The 23,290-nt window shown below is 40.4% G+C and overlaps 1 protein-coding gene across 1 annotated transcript; it reads right to left on the reverse strand.

Moving 5' to 3' along the window:
* Positions 1 to 606: 606 nt before the first annotated feature.
* On the reverse strand, positions 607 to 22,879 carry MYL2 (myosin light chain 2). The gene is made up of 7 exons (XM_040346313.1): positions 22,771 to 22,879; positions 16,414 to 16,503; positions 11,996 to 12,071; positions 5,456 to 5,560; positions 1,458 to 1,536; positions 1,323 to 1,371; positions 607 to 988 (listed from the first exon to the last, which is right to left on the reverse strand). Exons 1-7 carry the CDS (start codon positions 22,771 to 22,773, stop codon positions 887 to 889), a joined length of 504 nt encoding a protein of 167 aa, XP_040202247.1. The 5' UTR covers positions 22,774 to 22,879; the 3' UTR covers positions 607 to 886.
* Between the last annotated feature and the right edge of the window lie 411 nt (positions 22,880 to 23,290).

A 23,290-nucleotide genomic window follows, 5' to 3' on the forward strand; every position in this document is an offset into this window, starting at 1 on the left:
TGCAAATAACATACTTTTTGAGAGGGCTAGACAGCTGTGTTTTCCATCATTAACCCTGTCTGTACTGTGCAGACTCCATTATCCTGTACCTGGGTGACTACATCATTCCACTGTATCTATAGAGGGAGCCTACAAACATAGAGAGACTTATGATATGGGTAGAAGATGAATTTTGATCATGTACCACATCCTGCAAAAACTTTAGAAAAATGTGGATTGCATTTAAGAGAGCGGGGCACATGTGGCTGACAGGCTACCACTCAGTTCAGTGTTCGGCAACAGACCACAGCTTGTCATAGACTTTGATAGGCTGCCTGTAGTAGGGCAGGATGCTGCACCTGTCTCTCCCGGGTGCTCTAAAATGCTAGGAGGAAGGCACTGTTCCTAGACGCCTATGTGCAAGGGTCCAGTTTAGGATCTGGCTTGCATCCTGTAACATGATTGCTGACAATCATTTTCATAAAATGTTTATTGCAGATGTTAGTCTTTTTTTTTTTATCACAATACAGTGTATTGAAGGGCCAAGTGCCTTTGAAAATGTCATTCTCCATTGAACATGTCTATTAAATAGACTTGATTTATTTTTCAGAAAACATAGAAGCCATGTCTGATTTCCTTTTCTAGCAGATATAGAAATATAATTTATTATCATATATTACACAAGTGTTTACATTAATAGTTTTACAAGGCAAGAAGACGCGCCATCCCTTAAGAAACATACCATAGGGTTACCAAGCAAATATGATAACTGTACACTTCCAAAGTAAGCCTATGCCATATGTCTCAAGGTTTAACAAAACTAATAAAAAAAATCTGAGTCAAAAATAACTTTAATGAGATAGAAATGCCAGGCGGATACTGAGGAAGAGTCAAGAACCATGCTGGTTTACTCCTCTTTCTCTTCACCATGAGTGATGATGTGAACAAGATTCTTGTAGTTTAAATTTCCTGTGACATCAGGGGGGAAAGCTGTGAACATCTGGTCGACCTACAACAAAGGAACACAAGGGCTACTGTAAAATCATAAGTATATCTTGAGGCTGAAGCAATACAACAGCAATTTGTTCCTGTTTATCATGTTATTTCATGTAAACCTTTTTTTGACTAGATAATTTCCACCCTTTTTACAGTATCTAAATTACACGCCATTGGAGTAATAATATATTGTGTTGAAACTAAGCTTACTTCACAGCTGAATTAGTCTCCAAAAAATCTTTAAAATGCAGAACCCAAAAGAACTTCCAGCTAAAACTAGTGGTTAGGGTTAGTAAGAACACGGTTTCTTTCATTTATATAGAAAGCAGATGGGTGGAAAATTGTACCTCTTCACTTGTGAACCTTTCAGCTTGGGTCATAAGCATTTCTCGAATACTAAAAATAAAACATAGAAAAGACAATTCAAAAGGCAACCAGGAACAGGAATCCATTACTGCATGTCCTTAGAGTACTAAACTTACTAATCTGATTTCAGAAGTCCACTGCCTTCAGGATCAAAGACTTTGAATGCATTTAGAATGGTTTCCTCTGGGTCAGCACCTGCATAACAAAAGTCTCATTAAACATGCTGTTTTGTCTAATATTTGTTAAACTAAATATCCTAAAAATCAGCTGCATATCGGGAAGCTGAGACAATTGCAGAATATTTTAAGGCACTGTCGAGATATTATAAGGAGCAGCTCAAATCAATGACGTTTATCAAAGAGGAGATCTTCTAGCTTTGAAAATTATTACCTGCATTGAAGCTCACAGAAGTGAGATGTTTTCAAGAACTAGAGATTAGGGGCTGTAGGATAGGATAAGTCTAGTAAAGCATTGTTTAGGATTTTATGGGTTGATTTACTTAAAGCCGGCCATAGACGGTTTGATTCTTGTTAATTTCAGCAGGGACCGGCTGAGATTCAAACTGTTTATGGGCAGGCTGATTGTACCCAAGTCCATCAACCAGCATGTCAGATTTTTAGGATTGCGATTATTGCCAGTGGCTATAGCCACTAGAATTAGTCACTGTGTTCTCCCGGCCGGTACGGCTCCCCACGACCCCCCGTCTGACCCCCACTATAGCTCTGCGGAGAAGGAATTCTCCCATCAACACTGACTGGGGTTGATTTACTAAAACTAGAGAGTACAAAATCTGGTGCAGCTGTGCATGGTAGCCAAGCAGTTTCTAACTTCAACTTGTTCAGTTAGACTTTGACAAACAAACCTGGAAGCTGATTGGTTTCTATTCAGAGCAGCACCAGATTGTGCACTCTCCAGTTCTATTGATTTTCTTTCCTGCAACCTGTAGAAGCATGACACGCTTTTTTGCATTTTGTAAATGTGCACAAGATCGCATGATATTGCATGCATTCACAAAACACCATAGTGTGAATGCAGCCTGAACTCTGTTTAAAAAATAAAATCTATTCAAGTATATATTTAATATACAGTTAGGTCCATATATATTTGGACACAGGCACAATTTTCATACCAGAATAAAATTAAAACAAAACAATCCAAATGAATTTGAAGTGCAGACTTCCAGCTTTAATTCAAGGGGTTGAACATAAATATCAAGTACAAATTTTAGAAACTGTAACCATTTGTATACACAGTCCCCCCATTTTCAGGGGCTCGAATGTAATCATAAATAAAATGTTCATTTTTAATATTTTGTTGAGAATCCTTTGCTGACAATGTCTGCCTAAAAGCTGTAACCCATGGGCATTACCAAAGACTGGGTTTCCTCCTTTCTAAAGCTTTGCCAGGCCCTAACTGCAGCTGTCTTCAGTTGTTCTTTGTTTGTGGGCCTTTCTGCCTTTAGTTTTGCTTTCAGCAAGTGAAATGCATGCTCAATTGGTTTGAGCGTGCATTTGTCCACTGCAGAATATCCCACTTATTTTCCTTCAAAAGCTAATTGGTTGCTTTTGCAGTGTGTTTCGGATCATTGTCCTGTACTGTACTGTAAAGCGCTGTCCAATCAACTTTGCTGCATTTGGCTGAATCTGGGCTGACGGTTTATCTCTAAACACTGCAGAATTAATCCAGCTGCTTCTGTCTTCTGTCACATCATCAATAAACACCAATGACCCAGTGCCACAGGAAGCCATGCATGCCTATGTCATCACACTGCCTCCACCATGTTTTGCAGATGACGTTGTGTGCTTTGGATCATGAGCTGTTCCAAGCCTTCTCTATACTTTTTACAGATTAATCTTAGTTTCATCCGTCCAAAGAATGCTATCACAGAACTGATCTGGCTTTTTAGATTTTTTTTTTTTTTTGTCAAAATCTAATCTGGCTTTCGTATTCTTCAGGCTTATGAATGGTTTGCACCGTGTAGTGAACCCGCTGTATTTTTAATTTGTCTGGATGTTGTGAATGATTTTTTTTAACCACAGAGATGATCCTGCTCTCATCCACCACTATTGTCTTCCGTTGACGTCCAGGCCTTTTTAGGTTGCTGAGCTCACCAGTGCGCTCTTCTTTCCTCAGAATGTACCAAACTGTTGATTTGTCCACTCCTAATGTTGCTGCTCTCTTTCTTATGGATGTGTTTCATTTTGAAACCTTACAAGGGCCTTTTCACTTTTGATGTAGGTTCACAGCAATAGATTCCAAATTCAAATACCACACTTAGAATCAACTCCAGACTTTTTACCTGCTTAATTGATGAAGAAATAACAAATAAAGAATAAACTAGCCCACATCTGGCAATGAAACAGCTTTTGTTGCAATTGTCCAATTATTTTTAGCCACTTGAGGGGGTGGCTAATCTTAAGAGCTGTAATTCCTAAACCCTTACTCTGATTTGGATGTACATACCCTCAAATGAAATCTGAGAGTGTGCACTTTCAGCCCATATCCATTATATAACTATATGAATATGGTTTGGTAAATACCTGAAAAAACTAAAATGTTCCTAAATATATGGACCTAACTGTATATAGTCAATCTAAATATGGAGGAGTAAAAAAAAAAAGAAAATAGCAATAATAGTTACTACCATAAAGAAGTGTTTTGGAATCTATAACGAATTTAAATGGAAGTTATTCAATGGGTATATTACTGTATATATACAATGTAATTGCATACTTAAACTGACTTAGTTGAATTTGTTTTTTTAGCTGCCATGACTAAATATATACAAGTTTCAAGAAATTCATGATGCTAAGCAATTTTCCAAATACATGTGATGCCCATTCCAGTAATCATGCAGTTCTCACTTTGCTTCATTATATTGTATAACATGGCAGCTAATAGAACACAAGGGTTGCACAACAGTTCTAGATATGTCAGATATCTCAATTATATATGGGTACATATACATATGTAGGTACATTGCATACATACACCATATGGACAAGCATATGCAGGCACCTGGCCATCACACCTACTTATGTGGCTAAAAATATGTAGCCATTCCTACAAATTATTGGATTCAAGTCTTTTCAGTAAACAGTATAGCATTCAATGACATTTTAGACCAGTGGTTCTCAACTCATGTCCTCAGGACCCACTAACAGGCCAGGCATGCAAGATAACTGAAATACATCACAGGTGATATAATTTGCTGCTCAGTGATTGCAGTATTCTAGTCTGCATCTCCCCATACTTAAAACCTGCCCTGTTAGTGGGTCCTGAGGACAGGGGTTGAGAACCACTGTTTTAGGGTTCTTTCACATGGGTGATCTGCCTGGCAGACTCTGCTGATCCCCCCTGAGCAGGCGGATGACCAGTCCGTCTCCGCTCACTATGCAGAGACTATGCAAAGACGGACCTCTCAAAGACCCGTTCTCCTTTATGGATGTCAGTTTTCACCTGGTTCCATCCGATCAGCCAGATGGATGAAAAATAGAATCTCAATCCATCTGGATTTCACGGACAGGATTGGATCAGATAGCTGCGGTTGTCAGCGGGCATGTCACCGCTAACATCTGCTGCTCCATAGAGCTGAATGGAGCATCCGATCATGTCCGCCTAAAAAACTGACAGGTGGACCTGATCGCAATGCCGTGTGAAAGGGGCCTTAGACAGTTATGTACGTCAAACCTTGTGAAGAAATCTTGAGGGAGGTCCTTTTTACTTCCAGTATGATTGTTCTCCTGTGCACAAATTAAAGTCCATAAAAACATGGCTTGGCAAGTTTGGTGTGGAGGAACAGAAGTGGCCTGCACAAAACCCGATTAAATCTCTAATGAAGACATTTGTAATGAACTAGAATGCCGATTATGAGCCAGGTCTTCTCATCCAACTTCAGTGCCTGAAATATTTGTTTGGCCAAACGGGCCCTAATACCAGCAGACACTTTCTAAACTCTTGTGGAAAGCTTTTCCAGAGCAGTGAATGCTTTAACAGCCACAAAGGAAGACTTTTGACAGCATACATAAGCTTACTGACCTTACGGTTTCTACTCATGTAAGCATAGCTGGGTGGCCTGCTAGAGGTTTGGATCTCTTAATGATCTGGTACCCACCTTTTAGCTTCTCTCCAAACATTGTTAAGAACACAGTAAAGTTAATTGGTCCAGGGGCTTCATGTAACATCTCGTCCAGTTCTTCATTCTTCACATTCAGGCGACCTTGTTGAATATCACAAAATATGTGTTAACATCTCTTCAAAAACAGCTATATTCATTTGCAATCCATTGATTAGTGCCTCACTGAGAAAGCCATCTAGTTGTCCTCTAAATAGATACAATTCCAATACTTAATAATATTGAGTAACTGTCTGTAATTAGATGCTTCTGGAATCAAAGGGCAATACACAACTATTGGAATAGGCTATTTTTAGCTCTTTCTAATTCAGATGACAGCTGTATACACTTTAGTGGTAATAATGAATGCAGAACCCTGTATGATTATGTGGATAATATTACAGCTTCTTGTAATGACATGTGCAAAAGTTATGGATACCATTTCACTAATGTATGTTTTGGGAACATTGCATGTGATAACAAGGGATTATATGTTACTTTAAAGTGTAAGTACAGGCAGTTGTAAAAGACCACTACTGAAACCAGTTATGAAGATATAAAAAATACCTAAATGTATTTTTAAAAATTACCTCAGTATGTCTTTGTACTAGTCTGCTGTGATCCCATAAGTGATATTTCATTAAGTTCTATTGGCCGCAGCGCGGTGTAAAGTGGTGGATTGTGTTGCACCACGCTGTGCTGAAAAAAAGTACTGCATGCCACAACTTAAATTCACACTATTCTTTTACTCTCTATGGACATCTTTTGTATTTTGTAACCCTCAGGCTTGCACAGTATTCTTCTCCCCTCCACCGCCCCCTTATTCCTCCCAGGCAAGTTTCCCCCCCTATATCTCTTCCTCTTCTTTGCCACCCGACGTGGATCTTTTGCGGCTTCCTTTCATGCTTTACTCTTCTCTCCCACCATTCACCCCTGTCTTGGTTTCCAGAATGCCCTATTCATTTTACTGCCCCCATTGGGGCATACCAATAGAACTTAATGAAATGTCACTTATGGGATCACGTGTTAAAGATGGAGCTTCTCTCAGTCTTAATTTTAATTGAATATAGTACAGTATAGTATAGTACTGAGTACAGTTTGTGCCTTAAGCCTCGTACACACGATCAGTCCATCCGATGAGAACGGTCTGAAGGACCGTTGTCATCGGTTAACCGATAAAGCTGACTGATGGTCCGTCGCGCCCACACACCATTGGTTAAATAACCGATCGTGTCAGAACGCGGTGACGTAAAACAACGACGTGCTGAAAAAAATGAAGTTCAATGCTTCCAAGCATGCGTCGACTTGATTCTGAGAATGCGTAGATTTTTAACCGATGGTCGTGCCTACTAACGATCGGTTTTGACCTATCGGTTAGGAATCCATCGATTAAATTTAAAGCAAATTGGCTTTTTTTTAACCGATGGGTAAATAACCTATGGGGCCCACACACGATCGGTTTTGAACGCTGAAAACGGTCCATCAGACCGTTGTCCTCTGGTTAACCTATCTTGTGTACGAGGCCTAAGGCCTCATACACACGATAGGTTAACCCAGTGTTTCTCAATTCCAGTCCTCAGGCCCCCCCAACAGGTCAGGTTTTCAGGATTTCCATTATTTTGCACAGGTGATTTCATCAGTTTCACTGCCTTAGTAATCACCACAGCCTTTTCATCTGAGGGAAATCCTGAAAACCTGACCTGTTGGGGGGGGCCTGAGGACTGGAATTGATAAACACTGGGTTTACCAGAGGACAACGGTTAAATAACCGATCGTGTCAGAACGCAGTGACGTAAAACACAACGGCGTGCTGAAAAAAACGAAGTTCAATGCTTCCAAGCATGCGTCGACTTGATTCTGAGCATGCGTGGATTTTTAACCGATGGTCGTGCCTACTAACGATCGGTTTTGACCTATCGGTTAGGAACCCATAGGTTAATTTTAAAGCAAGTTTGCTTTTTTTAACCTATGGTTAAATAACCTATAGGGCCCATACACGATCGGTTTTGACTGATGAAAACGGTCCATCAGACCGTTGTCCTCTGGTTAACTTATCGTGTTTAGGAGCTTTTGTAATTTTTTTTGCCAAAGCTCCTAAACTTACACATAGGCTTTTACCAGAGTTTAGGAGCTGCCACGTTTAGGTGAGCTTCAACCTCCCTCTCCTGAGCGTAGAAGAATCGCATTCAGGATAGGAAAGTTTTGACTACAGGCCACGGGAAAATGCAAAATGCTGCAAATTTGCTGTGTTTTACATTTTCCCGCGGCCACTGTAAATGTAGGCCAGTGTACATGAAGCCTTACTGTTGTTGCATTCTTTTCTTTGTGTGAATGCCTTATACCTTGTGATGATACTTAACCACTTCCCGCCCGGCCTATGGCCGATTTACGTCCGGGAAGTGGTTATGAAATCCTGACAGGACGTTCTAGAACGTCCTGCAGGATTTCATGCCGCGCGCACCCGTGGGGGCGCGCATCGCGGCGATCGGTGATGCGGGGTGTCAGTCTGACACCCTGCATCTCCGATCTCGGTAAAGAGCCTCCGGCGGAGACTCTTTACCACGTGATCAGCCGTGTCCAACCACGGCTGATCACGATGTAAACAGGAAGAGCCGTCGATGGCTCTTCCTCACTCGCGTCTGACAGACGCGAGTAGAGGATAGCCGATCGGCGGCTCTCCTGACAGGGGGGGTTAGCGCTGATTGTTTATCAGCGCAGCCCCCCCTCGGATCGCCACACTGGACCACCGGGGATGCCCACCCTGGAGCACCAGGGTGGGCAAAAAAAAAAAAAAAATGACAGAAAAAAAAAAAAAAAGTCTAAAAAATAAATAAAAAAAAAGCATAAAGAAAAAAAAAAAGATGCCAGTCAGTGCCCACAAATGGGCACTGACTGGCAACCTGGCAAAAATCAGTGCTGCCACCCCAGTTTCCATCAGCGCCACCCCAGTGTCCATCAGCGCCACCCCAGTGTCCATCAGTGCCACCCCAGTGTCCATCAGTGCCACCCCACAGTGCCCATCCATGCCCAGTGCCCACCTATCAGTGCCCATCTGTGCCACCCATAAGTATCCATCAGTGCCGCCCATGAGTGCCCATCTGTGCCGCCTATGAGTGCCCAGTGCCGCCCATGAGTGCCCATCAGTGCCGCCTATGTGTGCCCATCAGTGCCGCCTATGTGTGCCCATCAGTGCCGCCTATGTGTGCCCATCAGTGCCGCCTATGTGTGCCCATCAGTGCCGCCTATGTGTGCCCATCAGTGTCGCATACCAGCGCCGCCAATCAGTGCCACCTCATCTGTGCCCGTCAGTACTACCTCATCGATGTCCATCAGTGCCATCTCATCGGTGCCCATTAGTGCCGCCATATCAGTGCCCGTAATTGAAAGAGAAAACTTATTTACAAAAAAATTAACAGAAAAAAATAAAAACGTAATTTTTTTTCCAAATTTTCAGCCTTTTTTTAGTTGTTGCGCAAAAAAAAAAAATCGCAGAGGTGATCGAATACCACCAAAAGAAAGCTCTATTTGTGGGGAAAAAAGGACGCCAATTTTGTTTGGGTACAGTGTAGCATGACCGCGCAATTGCCATTCAAAGTGCGACAGTGCTGAAAGCTGAAAATTGGCTTGGGCAGGAAGCTGCGTAAGTACCTGGTATGGAAGTGGTTAAAGACCCAATAAAAGTTTTGTGAAACAAATGTACTGCATGCCCTACTTTTTGGCAGTACACCACTGTCCTACTACGCCTGGTGTAAACAGGCCGTCAGTCTGGGAGAAGGAGGGACAACTCTGTAAACCAATCAGGCTTTATTGCATTGCAAAGTGCTATGAATCAAGCAAATGCAGCTTTAGTCCAGCAGAGCCTGGAATATTCAGCACTGGTCTCATTTGTTCTACAAAAGAAGCTCTTTTGCATCTTTAGGATCCTAAAATTATGGTAGCAGAAACAAAATTATGGCATTATTGCTACATTAAATAGATGATGAGCCTTAGCTAGCTGGATGCTAATGTAGTCTATGTGACCCAAACGGAATGCATATAACCAGATTACAGAAAAATTATTTATTAAACAAAGCAGCTGTATTAAAGGGGTTGTAAAGGATTTTTCTTCCCTAAATAGCTTCCTTTACCTTAGTGTAGTCCTTCTTCACTTACCTCATCCTCCAATTTTGCTTTTAAATGTCCTTATTTCTTCTGAGAAATGCTCACTTCCTGTTCTTCTGTCTGTAACTACACACAGTAATGCGAGGCTTTCTTCCTGGTGTGGAGAAAGCCTCTTGAGGGGGCGAGCAGGAGTGTCAGGACGCCCACAAACACACAGCTCCTTTCTCTATCTGCAAAGTAAAGAGTGTCCTGACTTGCCTGCTCGCCCCCTCCCCTCTCAAGAGGCTTTCTCCACACCAGGGAGAAAGCCTCACATTACGGTGTTGAGTTACAGACAGAAGAACAGGAAGTGAGCATTTCTCAGAAGAAATAAGGACATTTAAAAGCAAAATCGAAGGATGAGGTAAGTGAAGGAGGACTGCACTAAGGTAAAGGAAGCTATTTAGGGAAAAAATGTTTTCCTTTACAACCCCTTTAAGCACTGTATTTTGGCACCAACGTGTTCACTGTTGAACTGATAGCCAGCATGCTAAATCCACAATTTTAGACGATTAAAATTACATCAAGGTTTAGAGTTAAGATAGAGTTAAGGTATATACATAGTTTGAGGGTCAAAGTAAATGAGTAACTCCACTTTAGTTGAGAAAAAAAACATCTCCGTCTTGGTGATCTATGTACAAGGATTTTAACAAACTTTGTTGCAGATTCCTACCTTTTATTATTCTGAAGAAATTCCTTTTGTGTTTGTCTGTATCCATGTGGGAAAGTGAATCTAATAGGAGTGGTTTCATAATTATCAACCAGCTGCAACACCTACAGGGCACTAATGAGGAAAACTGCTGGGTCTGCATCCCTTTTAGATAGGATTTCCTATTAGGAGTATCTCACCAAACATTTTTGTTGCAGGGGATGCCTGAAATCTGACTCTTATCTTAGTGCAGACTTCTGGGAAAATTGAGGAGCCAATCACAGAAGCAGGAAATTATGTTTCTGGGAGGTTCGGGGGACAGGTAGCCATATTGCATTACATTTTTAGAAAGTTGCTGCAGATTAAAAAGGAAAGGTGATTTTTAATAACACTAATTTACAATATGACTTGAGTCACAATTTGTTTATTGTATATACATTTTTTCTTTATTTGGTATTTTTTGCCCCACAAAAAGTTATCCTTTAAGTGTTTAGTTTCATGGTTGGGTTAAGGCTCTCTCTCATTCAGCTCTGCTGGCAGAATGAGACAAATTACTGTTGCCCCATTTTGTGATAAACTGGGGGGATGGTTAAATCTATAGATCTGGCAATTGTATTCCCACAGCATGTACCAGCGCCTGTCAGAGTACCTGAACAGTAATGGGATGCAGATAATTTTTGAGCCGAGAATTTTCCATCTGGCTCCTTCAACAAATTTTGATTGAAAAATTGGCTTTTGTCTATACACCTGGTGCCAGCATGACGACCCATGGAACATATTATGGCAAGTCCGGCAGGAATCAGTCAGTTGCCTGGCTGTCACGCTGATCTAATATCTTGGATCACTGACCCAAACTAAGTATGCAGATCTGGAGATCATACTTCACCTGTCACATAAATATTAAGTGCCAGAAAAAGCCAGGCAAATATATGTTTTCAGAGTAGTGGTTTTCCTTAAAATAATTCTGTTACTATAGAAAGTATGATACATCCAGTAGAGTTTCTCTTGTGTTATTCCACAAGCCTTTCCCCAGAAGAGTAGATAATGTACACCAGTCAGCATTCAGTTATACAGAAACTATGAGGCTTCATTTCCACTGGCGTTTTTACAGCCACTGTTGTTAGGCTTTTTTACAGCTAAAAAACGCCTGTCCATATTTATTTTGTAAAAAAAAAAAAAAAGCTTTAAAAATGCCGCGGTCGCGTTTTTGAGCGTTTTCGCGCGTTTTTTAACGTCTGGCGTTTTTACAGCTCTACTCTGGAGCTTCAGAACGCCCTGGTCCCGCGTTTTTTTTACAGCTCAAAAACGTCTATGCCACTTGCAGCTCAAAAACGCCTATGTGGGAATGAAGCCATAGAATAACATGGACAGGCGTTTTTAAGCTGTAAAAAACGCTCAGAAACGTGGCTGTAAAAACGCCAGTGGAAATGAGGCCTAACTGTTACTCAAACATTAAGATATTTGAATATTTAAATATAATTTTGAGTATTTTAATAAGGCAATATGTGCTTTAGCTTTAACAGTTCTGAAATTTTTGTTTTGTTTGGTAAGTTCATGCTAAGGGGTATATTTTTAAAGTAGCACATGTGACATTAACTAACAGTTTACTGTAGATGGATCTTCTTGGTGCATGTGTTTTAAATTACAGTGACTTTTTTACATGTAGAAAATGTTTGGTAAAAGTCAAATTAACTGCTTTATAAATATGTCCCTTAATGTTGCTCTGTATAATTCTATTAAAGTGATCATACCTAAAGCAGCAAAGGTGTCTCTAAGATCTTCTTTGTCAATGAAGCCATCTCTGTTCTGATCCATGATGGTAAATGCCTTCATATACAAAAATAAAGAAGTAAAGTTAGCTGGTTGCAATAGTTATCAAAAGTTTTCTGTCTGTATGTTGATCTTGTAATAGTAGATTCAGACTACTTCATTTCCTCTGAAGCCCAATCCACATTTAGATCACGCTTCAGAGGCTACTGACAGGTAGCGAGGTAGCGATGTGATGCCTCCTCACTGCCTGTTTCAACCCCATTTTTGCCCAAAAATGCGCCTCAACCACGTGCATTGCACACACTTCCCTATTTGTTTGAATGCATATTAGGAAGTGGCAGTTTGTGGGTGGCAAAAATATTGCTCATATACACATTTTTGCCCCCCCCCACCGCACATCCAAATGAAGCTTAAAGCCTAGTACACACTATCAGTTTTTTTTCCTGTTTAACCCAGTGGGGGGGGGGGGGATGCCCCCCTGCTAGAACACTCTGTTCAGCGCTCTTAGCCGCTCGTTGAGTGCTGATTGGGAGCCGGTCAGCTGCTGGTTTTCCAGCATGGTTGTCCAACAAAAGCTGGTGTTGGACCGGCTGCCATATACACCAAATATCGGCCAGTTTCTTATTGAAATGGCCGATGTTGCCCCACATATCGTAGGGTAGACTTAAGGGTTTCTGACAAAGTTGTCCATTCTATACAATAGGATGTGAAATACAATAGCCAATGACATTACAAGATCATTGTCTGAAGCTCATTGTTTTAAAGGGAGCAGACAGCCATTACTGTAGCAGACCATCACATGGGAATGGCTGAGTTTGCATTTTTGAGATTATAGCCTATTAGATTTCATTAGCACCAAAAATCACATACAGTATGTGTATTTTGCATGTTATGAGCATGCACTTTTTATAAGGATATTTATTTTGCTAAGTTACATCTAATGGACACATTTTTTTTATTTTTTTTTATTTTAGTTGACCAAATAACACAATGAACATTTACAGCATTTAACGACATCACAATGACCTTGAATTTGAACAAATGTTCCAACAGAAGGAACAATTCTTGAAAGACATCAGCAATAGATGAACGTTGGAATTTGACTAATAAAGTATTCGATCAGGGTCTCCACATTGAGTGAAACATGTGTTATTTTTTCTATAACATATAACTTTGTAGAGGTGACAAGCAAATAAGAAAGGTGGGGTAGAAGGAAAAAGGGAAGAAGGACATAAGAAGAGAAACAAAACCAATGGCCAACTTTTTTTGTATAATTGCATAGACTGGGATGCTTCTGCAATGTTAAAGTAAACCAAGTTTTGCTGGAAATTGTCATAAAACCAGCTGACATAATGGGAAGATGTCAGCCAGTAAATATTGCTTTGCTCAACCTACAACAGTCTGTATACAAAGCCCAATAACAGCAATAACATTCCCAGTGAGGGGTTAGTCACTAAGATCACATCTGATGCAAACACCTTTTTTATGCCTATACCAAAACGTGGTGTAATATGTAAAAAAAAGAAGCAAAGGCTAATACCTCGTATTTTTTTGTATGGGGCAGTATGTGACTCACCCTCTTCCACTAATGAGGCAGCACTGGGTGCCTGGGTGGCCAATCACCAAGCAACAGTGCTGTTAATTATAAGCTTAACCTGCCTAGCGGTATTCCCGAGTGAGGCTCGGGGTGAGATTTTTGTGCTACTATCGGTAACCCCGAGCCACACTCGGGATTGCCTCGCTGGATGCTGGAAAATATTACTTACCTTTTCCCTGGGATCCAGCAATGTATTTCCACAGTGCACGGTGGCCGGATGTACCGCCCGATGCACTGATTCCCTTCCCTGCGACGTTACGACGCATGGGGGCGGAGAACTGCGCCAAATTCAAAAAAGTACATAAACACAATACATACAGTATACTGTAATCTTACAGATTACAGTACTGTATGTAAAAAATACACACCCCCTTTGTCCCTAGTGGTCTGCCAATTGTCCTGCATGTACTTTTGTATAATAAAAACTGTTCTTTCTGCCTGCAAACTGTAGATTGTCCATAGCAACCAAAAACTGTCCCTTTATGTCAAAAGTGGTTTTTAGTGGACCAGCTAGAAAACAGCAATAATAAATTATAATCACTTGCAGAATTGAGCGATATCGATTTGTGGGGAAATTCGTCATAAAAAAATAAAAGTAATGACAGCGACAATTCTGCAACTGAGCAAATTTCAGTGTTTTTGATTTGTATACATTATTGAATAATATTTATTATAATTATATTATTATTTGTTATAATTATTTATAGTTATTTATTATATTATAATTTATGATTTTGTTTTTCAAACTTTATCATACCCGAGATGTCTACTAGACTCTTGTTTGGACACATTTAAGTGAGTTATTCCTAAGAATTACAGGCCTACAATGTAAAATGCCAAATTTCCTTGCAAAATAATGGTACCGCTTTCAGCACCTAAAATCTGAAATAATCATACCGCCAGGGAGGTTAAACCGGAGTAACGATGAGCTTGCACTGGACTCCTTCTCTATGCGTCAACATGCACACAGACTGGTGTGTGTGCGTCGGTAAGTATGGGCAAACCACCATTTAGGCCTTGTATACACGATCGGTTAACCAGAGAACAACGGTCTGATGGACCGTTTTCATCGGTCAGAACCGATCGTGTGTGGGCCCCATAGGTTATTTAACCATCGGTTAAAAAAAAGCCAACTTGCTTTAAATTTTAACCGATTGGATTCCTAACCGATAGGTCAAAACCGATCGTTAGTAGGCACAACCATCGGTTAAAAATCCACGAAGCATTGAACTTTGTGTTTTACGTCACCGCATTCTGACGCGATCGGTTCTTTAACCGATGGTGTGTGGGCGCGACGGACCATCAGTCAGCTTCATCGGTTAACCTATGACAATGGTCCTTCAGACCGTTCTCATCGGATGGACTAATCGTGTGTACGAGGCTTAACAGTTCATATGCAATAATATCTGTAAATTAAGTATATTACAGAAAACAGTACACTACTTGTATTCACTATTATGAGCTCATATTAATTTGATTCCTTTTTGTTAATATGTGGACTTTAACCACTTGGGATCCGCCTGCCGTCAATTGACGGCTGCAGTGCGGATCCCAATTTCCAAACTGCCGTCAATTGACGGCCGCCCCTTTGGGCGTTCCCCGCGCGCGCTCCAGAGCGCGCTGCGGGGAAAATCTGTGTTGGCCGTGTCCCTCGGACACAGCCAATTACAGATCGCCGCGAACGGCCAATCAGAGTGGCCGTTCGCGAGGCGATCTGTGCGGCCAATGAGAGAGGATCTCATATGTAAACATATGAGATCATCTCTCATTGCCGTTTTACACAGAGACAGCGGTGCTGTCTCTGGAGAGGAGACCGATCTGTGTCTCTTGTACATAGGGACACAGATCGGTCACCCCCCCAGTCACCCCCCCCTCCACCTACAGTTAGAACACTAAGCAGGGATACATTTAACCCCTTCCTCACCCCCTAATGTTAACCCCTTCAATGCCAGTCACATTTATACTGTAATTAGTGCATATTTATAGCACTGATCGCAGTATAAATGTGAATGGCGCCAAAAATGTGTCCGATGTGTCCGCCATAACGTCGCAGTCCCATTAAAAATCGCAGATCGCCGCCATTTCTAGTAAAAAAAAATAATTTAAAAAAAATAATTCTGTCCCCTATTTTGTAAGCGCTATAACTTTTGCGCAAACCAGTCGCTTATTGCGATTTTTATTTTTTTTTACCAAAAATATGTAGAAGAATACGTATCGGCCTAAACTGAGAAAAAAAAATGTTTTTTTTTTTTTAAATTGGGATATTTATTATAGCAAGAAGTAAAAAATATTGTATTTTTTTCAAAATTGTCTCGCTTCTTTGTTTATAGCGCAAAAAATAAAAACCGCACAGGCGATCAAATACCACCAAAAGAAAGCTCTACTTGTGGGGAAAAAAGGACGTCAATTTTGTTTGGGAGCCACGTCGCACGACCGCGCAATTGTTAGTTAAAGCGATGCAGTGCCGAAAGCTGAAATTTCACCTGGGCAGGAGGGGGGTATATGTGCCCAGTAAGCAAGTGGTTAAAGAGACAGATTGGATAGAAAGTGGTCCTTTGCCACACACATTGGGACTATGCTAAAAGGGCAGGCTCAGTACCTCTGACGCATTTGCAGTAAAATAATGTTGACTTTTCACTGTTTTATGTCTTGTTTTGTTTTCTCAATGTATATATGATTTTCAAGGTGTTTTATGGATTTTGCCTTTGATTTATAATTTAAGCTGTTGCATTACTCCAACTGAGATCTTGGGACCATAGCAAGTAAAATAAGAATTACAGTATATCTGACTGTTTTACTCACCTCCTTAAACTCCTGAATCTGGGTTTGTTCAAACATGGAGAATACATTGGAGTTGGCCCCTTCAGATCTCTTCTTTGCTTTCTTGGGAGACTTTAAAACAGTTAAGTGAAATTATAAAATAAAAAAAATCAAGAAAAGGCATAGACATTTCTGCATATCAACAGTTTTACACCTTATGCCAATATATTTATATCTCAGTGGAATATGTATGCTGGAAGCAGACTGGGAGAAAATGTTCTGTTGTTATTCATGTACCAATTTTAAAACTGTTGCCAACTCTGCATTCCACCAGACACTGGTTGTAATTCAGAGCTCAGCCTTTATTCTATTCATTCCAGTCATACTGTTCTCCTGTCCTCTGGGTCTTGGTTGCAGATCCCTTTTGGGTTCACACTCTTCCATAAATGTTTGTCGCAGCGCTTTCCAGGAAACCTAGTATCCAGTCAAGGCACCGCTCACACCAAAATGGCCTTCAAATTCCAGGCTCCAGATTTAACGCTAGTGTATATTTTACCTGCACAATGCATATTAACCAGTAGCTCTGTTCTGTACCATGTAGGTCATTTAAAATGTTTCCATTGTGAGCCAAATTAAAGCAAACCCAAGCTTAAAAAATAAAATATGCAGCCCAGCCCAGCAAAAAAGACTTTCACTGCAATTCTTTTCTTCAATCCAGCACTGTCCCCTGCAAGAGGTCAGCTCTTCCACCAGATGGTGCTCTTCTTCCAGGCTGAATGATAGGCAACCCATTTCCTGGGAGCCCAGGCTGTCACAAACAAACTCATCACCACACCCTGTTAGCCTGGGCCCACAATGCTACTGCATTGAATGATGTTCACATGTTATTAAATAAGTAAGGGCTGCCCTATGTTGCCGACAGAGAAAAAGAGAAAGGATCCATAAAGTGGACCACTCTTTACACAATCAAGCCTAGTAATTATTACATAGTTACATACAGTGCCTTGAAAAAGTATTCATACCCCTTGAAATTTTCTAAAATGTTTCATGTTACAACCAAAAATGTAAATGTATTTTATTGGGATTTTATGTGATAGACCAACACAAAGTGGCACATCATTTTGAAGTGGAAGGAAAATGATAGATGGTTTTCCAGTTTTTTTTGCAAATAAATATGTGAAAAGTGTGGGGGGCATTTGAATTCAGCCCCCCTGAGTCAATACTTTGTAGAACCTCCTTTCACTGTAATTACAGCTGCAAGTCTTTTTGGGGATGTCTCTACCAGCTTTGCACTTCTAGAGAGTGACATTTTTTGCCCATTCCTCTTTGCAAAATGGCTCAAGCTCTGTCAGATTGGATGGAGAGTGCATGTGAACAGCAATTTCCAAGTCTTGCCACAGATGATCAATTGGATTAAGTCTTACCTTTGACTGGGCCATTCCAACGCATGAATATGCTTTGATCTAAACCATTGTAGCTCTGGCCGTATGTTTAGGGTCATTGTCCTGCTGGAAGGTGAACCTCCGTCCCAGTCTCAAGTCTTTTGAAGACTCTAATGCCGTGTACACATGATCGGATTTCTGAGATAGGCAGCGTAAGTGTAACTATGCGCCGTCGTATCTGTACGCCGTGCCCACAATCTGAGAAACGCCTAAAAATAGGCTTCCTACGACCGACGTTACTTGCCTAAGCCGTTGTTTCTTGGGCGCATATTTACGCTGGGCGCATTTTCCGCTCCCATTGATTTTCTATGCACATATGCAAATGAGGGAGATACGCCGATTCACAAACGTAGTTGCGCCCGGCGCATAATATACGCAGTTTTCGTAAGTCGTACATCCGGCGTAAAGTTATTCCCCATATAGGAGGTGCAACTCATGCAAAGGTATGGACCAGGGAACACAGGCCATTGTATCTTTTGTCGTTTATGTTGTACGTGAATATGACTAGGCGTAGGTTACGTTCACGTCGCAGGCAGTGATTCAACGTATCTTAGGCAGTTGTTTCGACGTGATTCTGAGCATGCGCACTGGGATGCGGCCACGGGATGGCGCATGCGCCGTTCATTTTCAGTACTTCTATGGCGCTTGGCCCATCATTTGCATGGGGTCACACCTCATTAGCATGGCTCACGCCCACTTCCACCTACGCTGGCTTACCCAGAGGAAACCCATCGTATCCCATCGTATCTTTAAGAGCGAGTGCTTTGTGAATCCAGTGCTTGCCTCTGTGCGCTGTGCCGGCGTAGCGTAAAAGAGATACGCTATGGCGGCACAAATATGCGCCGATGTATGTGAATCCAGGCCATAGTGTTTTGCTTTTAGGCCAAAAAGTTCTATTTTTGGTATCATATGACCAGAGAACCTTCTTCCACAGGTTTGCTGTATCCCCTACATGGCTTCTCGCAAACTGCAAATAGGACTTCTTATGGCTTTCTTTCAACAATGGCTTTCTTCTTGCCACTCTTCCATAAAGGCCAGATTTGTGGAGTGCAAGACTTATAGTTGTCCTGTGGACAGATTCTCCCACCTGAGCTGTGGATCTCTGCAGCTCCTCCAGAGTTACCATGGGCCTCTTGTCTGCTTCTCTGGTTAATGCTCTCCTTGCCTACTTTAAACTTCTCAACAACTTTATCCCTGAGCTGTCTGGTGTGTTTCTTGGCCTTCATGACACTGTTTGTTCACTAACGTTTTCTAACAAACCTCTGAGGGCTTCACAGAACAGCTGTATTTATACTGAGATAAAGTTACACACAAGCGGACTCTATTTACTAATTAGGTGACTTCTGAAAGCAATTGGTTCCACTAGATTTTAGTTAGGGATATCAGAGAAAAGGGGGCTGAATACAAATTCATGCCACACTTTTCGGGTTTTATTTGTAAAAAAAATTAAAACCATTTAAAATTTTCCTTCCACTTCACAATTATATGCCTTTTTGTGTTGGTCTATCACAAAAAATCCCCAAAATCCCAATAAAATACATTTATGTTTTTGGTTGTAATATGGCAAAATGTGGAAAATTTCAAGGGGTATGAATACTTTCTCAAGACAAAAGTCCATCTAGTTAAACCATTAGAAGGAAAATAAAAAATTATATATATATATATATATATATATATATATATATATATATATATATATATATATATATATATATATATATATATATATATATATATATATTAAAAATAAATCATGATCCAATTTGCTCCAGCAGGGGGAAAAATGTTCTTCCTGATCCCCCAAGAGGCAATCAGACATTACCTGGATCAACTTTTACCTATAAATATTAATATCCAGTTATATTATATGTATCTAGGAAAGAACCAATATTGTGTAGGCTCCAGCTAAACAGGACAGGAGCACAACAGCTCAGTGAGGTGGATTTTCTAAAGGCAAATAGGCTGTCCACTTTGCAAAGAAAATTGCATCTGCTAGTTTATTCTCCCCAGATCTTGGTGAAAGTAACTTTGCTTTGTAAAGAATACCCAATCACATGCAAGGAATTTTTTCTGCACAAATGGATGATGGATGTTGGCTGAGCTTCGCCTTGTTCACTAAGCTCTGGAGAAAAATCCCTTGTAAATGTAACTTAAGTTGCAAAAGAAACAGTCTATTTGCCTTCAGTAAATCAAAAATCAGTTGCACTCTGCAAGAGTTGTTCCAGAGCTTAGTAAAGAATGTAAAGCTCTGCAGCATGGGTCTTCAAACTACGGCCCTCCAGTTGTTCAGGAACTACAATTCCCATCATGCCTAGCCATGTCTGTAAATGTCAGAGTTTTGCAATGCCTCATGGGATGTGTAGTTCTGCAACAGCTGGAGGGCCGTAGTTTGAAGATCCCTGCAGTCTGCAGACTTCCATCTGCAAGCAAAATGTTTTTTTTTTTTTTATCCTCCTTGCACGTGAATGGGTATTCTTTGCAAAGAGAAACTTTCCCTCACTTACTAAGCTCTGGAGCAACTTTGCAAAGTAAACAATCTATCTGTCTTTAGTAAACCAATCCCAAATGTACTTTGCAGCACTAAACTTTTTCTCCAGCCTCTATAATACTGCATTTGTTATTTTGAAAAGCCAATATAATGGAAAAATGGAGGTCAAAAAAGCACTTGTTTGGTTTAGTCAATCATTTTCTTCATAAATTAATCCTTGTGGTCTGTGTAACATGACAGGACATGTCCCTTGCCTGTATACTGTGTGCTAAAAGGTATCCATCCCTCTTAATCATTTCAAAGAAAAAATAGTAGGTAGCTATAGCATACATAATTAACTACTTTCCACCAAATCACGTACCTGGTACGTCATTTGACTTCAAGTGATTGTACCGGGGTGATGCCTGAAGCTGCAAGCATCACCCGGTACCGTTTTTTAGAGATGAACTAGCCACTCGGTTGCTATTACAAGCAGTGGGATAGGGCACGTCGGCTGGCCAGAATTGGAGTCTCCGCTTATGGCAGGGGTGCCCAACCTTTTGAAGAGCAAGGGCCACTTAAGCGACTTGGTAACCGATCGCGGGCCACAATGAGCGGAGCGGGTGGATGGCAGCCCACTTGGCTCTATAGAGCCTACTCTACTCTCAGCACACCAAACTTGCAGGTAATAGAAGTCTATGGCTCATTGCAGGTAACCCGCAGGTGCACTTCTCTGTATCTGTGGATCAGTTTGAAAGCAGCCCAGTAACCACCACAGATTTTTTTAAAATTTAAAGTATTCAAAAATGAAGATCTTGGCGTTTTGGATGCTTTCAAGTGCAAAGGAGGGATTTGGGGTCTTATTGACCCCAGATCCCTCCATAAAGAATACGTGTCATGTTTCTATTGCTGTCATAAGGATGTTTACCTTGTGACAGCAATAAACGTAATACATTTTTTTTTTTTAAAGCAACAATGTAAAAATAAAAAATAAATGAATAATTAAAAAAAAAAGTAAAGTTCCCCCCGTCCCACTGTACTAGCATGCAAAGGTGAACGTGTGCGTCTGACCTGCACACACACAAACAGCAATTGACCCACACATGTGAGGTATCCTTGTGAACATCAGAACCTGGGCAGATTTTCTAGCACTAGACCTCTTCTGTAGATGTAAAATAGTAACCTATAAAGGCTTTTAAAACGTCACCTATGGATAGTAAAATTTACGCTGTTTGTCACTGCTGGGCCGGCCGTGCACAATTTTAAAGCTTGGTATCTATTTACTCAGCATGACATCATCCTTTATACTTTAAAATTGGCTTATGTATTGTTTTTTTTGCATTAAAATTTAAAAAAAATATTTTCCCCCACAAATTGCATTTAAAAAAACCCTCTGTGAAAATACAATGGCATAAAAAATTGCAACTACCGCCATTTTATTCTCTAGGGTCTCTGCTAAAAAAGTATATACCATTTTTATTTTTTAGAAAATAATACAGATTTTTATTTATAAACAACAAAATGTCAGAAAAAGGCTGGGTCCTTCAGTGGTTAGATTCCAAAAATCGTATATCTTGTTATGTCAAAGAATAATATGACAATAACTTTGTACAGCTTTTTTCTTTCAACTCTTATAGTAAAGATACTAATAGTAAAATATACAATTTACAGGGGTAGACAACTTTAGTACTTCAGCTGTTCAGGATTTACAAGTCACGTGAGGCTTTGCAAGACAACCACAGTCATAACTCCCAGACGCATGATGGGATTTGTAGTTTCACTAAAGCTGGAGTACTAAAGTTGTCTACCCCTGTATATAGTATATTTTACCATTAGTATCTTTAAGAAAGAAAAATAGCTGCACAAGGTTATTGTCACGTGGAGTGCTGAGGTTGCCTACCCCTAACATAGCATGTATAGTGTGTCTCTGTGCTTCTAAGGCTGGATTCACACATATGCATTTTTAGTGCTTGTTGCATTTTTCAGATTTGCACTACAGTCCATTTAACATGGTTTCCTATGAAAAAGGTTCTATAGTGCAAATCTAAAAAATTCACTAAAAATGCCATAGGTGTAAATCCAGTCTACATGCAGGACTAACATATTGGTCCTGTCTCTTTTTATCATAAAGCTTTTGATCTGTTATATTTCTATACACTATTATTTAATAGTTGCATGTACAATAAGGCCACACATGGTTAAAGTATTACGTTAATACGTATTACGTTAAATAGTCAGCATCTTTTTTCAGCAAAGTTTAATAACTTGTTGCCTCGCTTTCTAATAAAGCAGTTCTTTATGCAGATGCTAGGAAGGCTATAACTCTAAGCAGTACAAAAAACAAGAACAGCTTGGATGTTTAAATAACAATAGGATAAAGTGTCAAACATTAATACATTTTTGCCCCCATTGTCCTATATGGCTTTCACTAATTCTCCAGATTGTATGTCTGGGAGTACCCACATTATTATACATCCAATATCTGCTTACCATTGCTGTGCTGCTTTGCCAGGTGTTGCTGCCAGTGGATTTCTAAGACCAGATCTAAGGACTCTGTCCAGCGAGACAATAAATATCCCCCCCAAACTAGTTATAAATAAACTCATGCCCACTTTTGGCAGTGCTAGGTAGATTAGTCCCATCCTCAAACAAGCCTTTGCCTTGTCTCCAGTCTTGACACATTGTTGCGCAGTCCGATGATATGTGAGACAAAAGAAGATCTGAAGGTTACAGAAACCCAATGCTTCTGCAGCTCCATCCCATATGTGTTCTTATTTAAAGTAACAATGCTTCAGCAGATGGCTAAGAATACACTTCATGACAATTGCTGCTGATGTTACAGTGGTGGCACATACCAACTCTTATTTTTGTACTCTACATTTCACTAACGAGTAGATCTCTGTTTTTTACATTTCTTAATTTAGGGCAAGTAACAAATAAATTGTACTGATAAGTGAGCCAACATAACAACTTAAAGGAACACTAAAGGTTCGTTTTTTATTAGATCAAT

The sequence above is a fragment of the Rana temporaria genome, chromosome 1 (assembly GCF_905171775.1).
Source record: "Rana temporaria chromosome 1, aRanTem1.1, whole genome shotgun sequence".
NCBI classification, from domain to species: domain Eukaryota; kingdom Metazoa; phylum Chordata; class Amphibia; order Anura; family Ranidae; genus Rana; species Rana temporaria.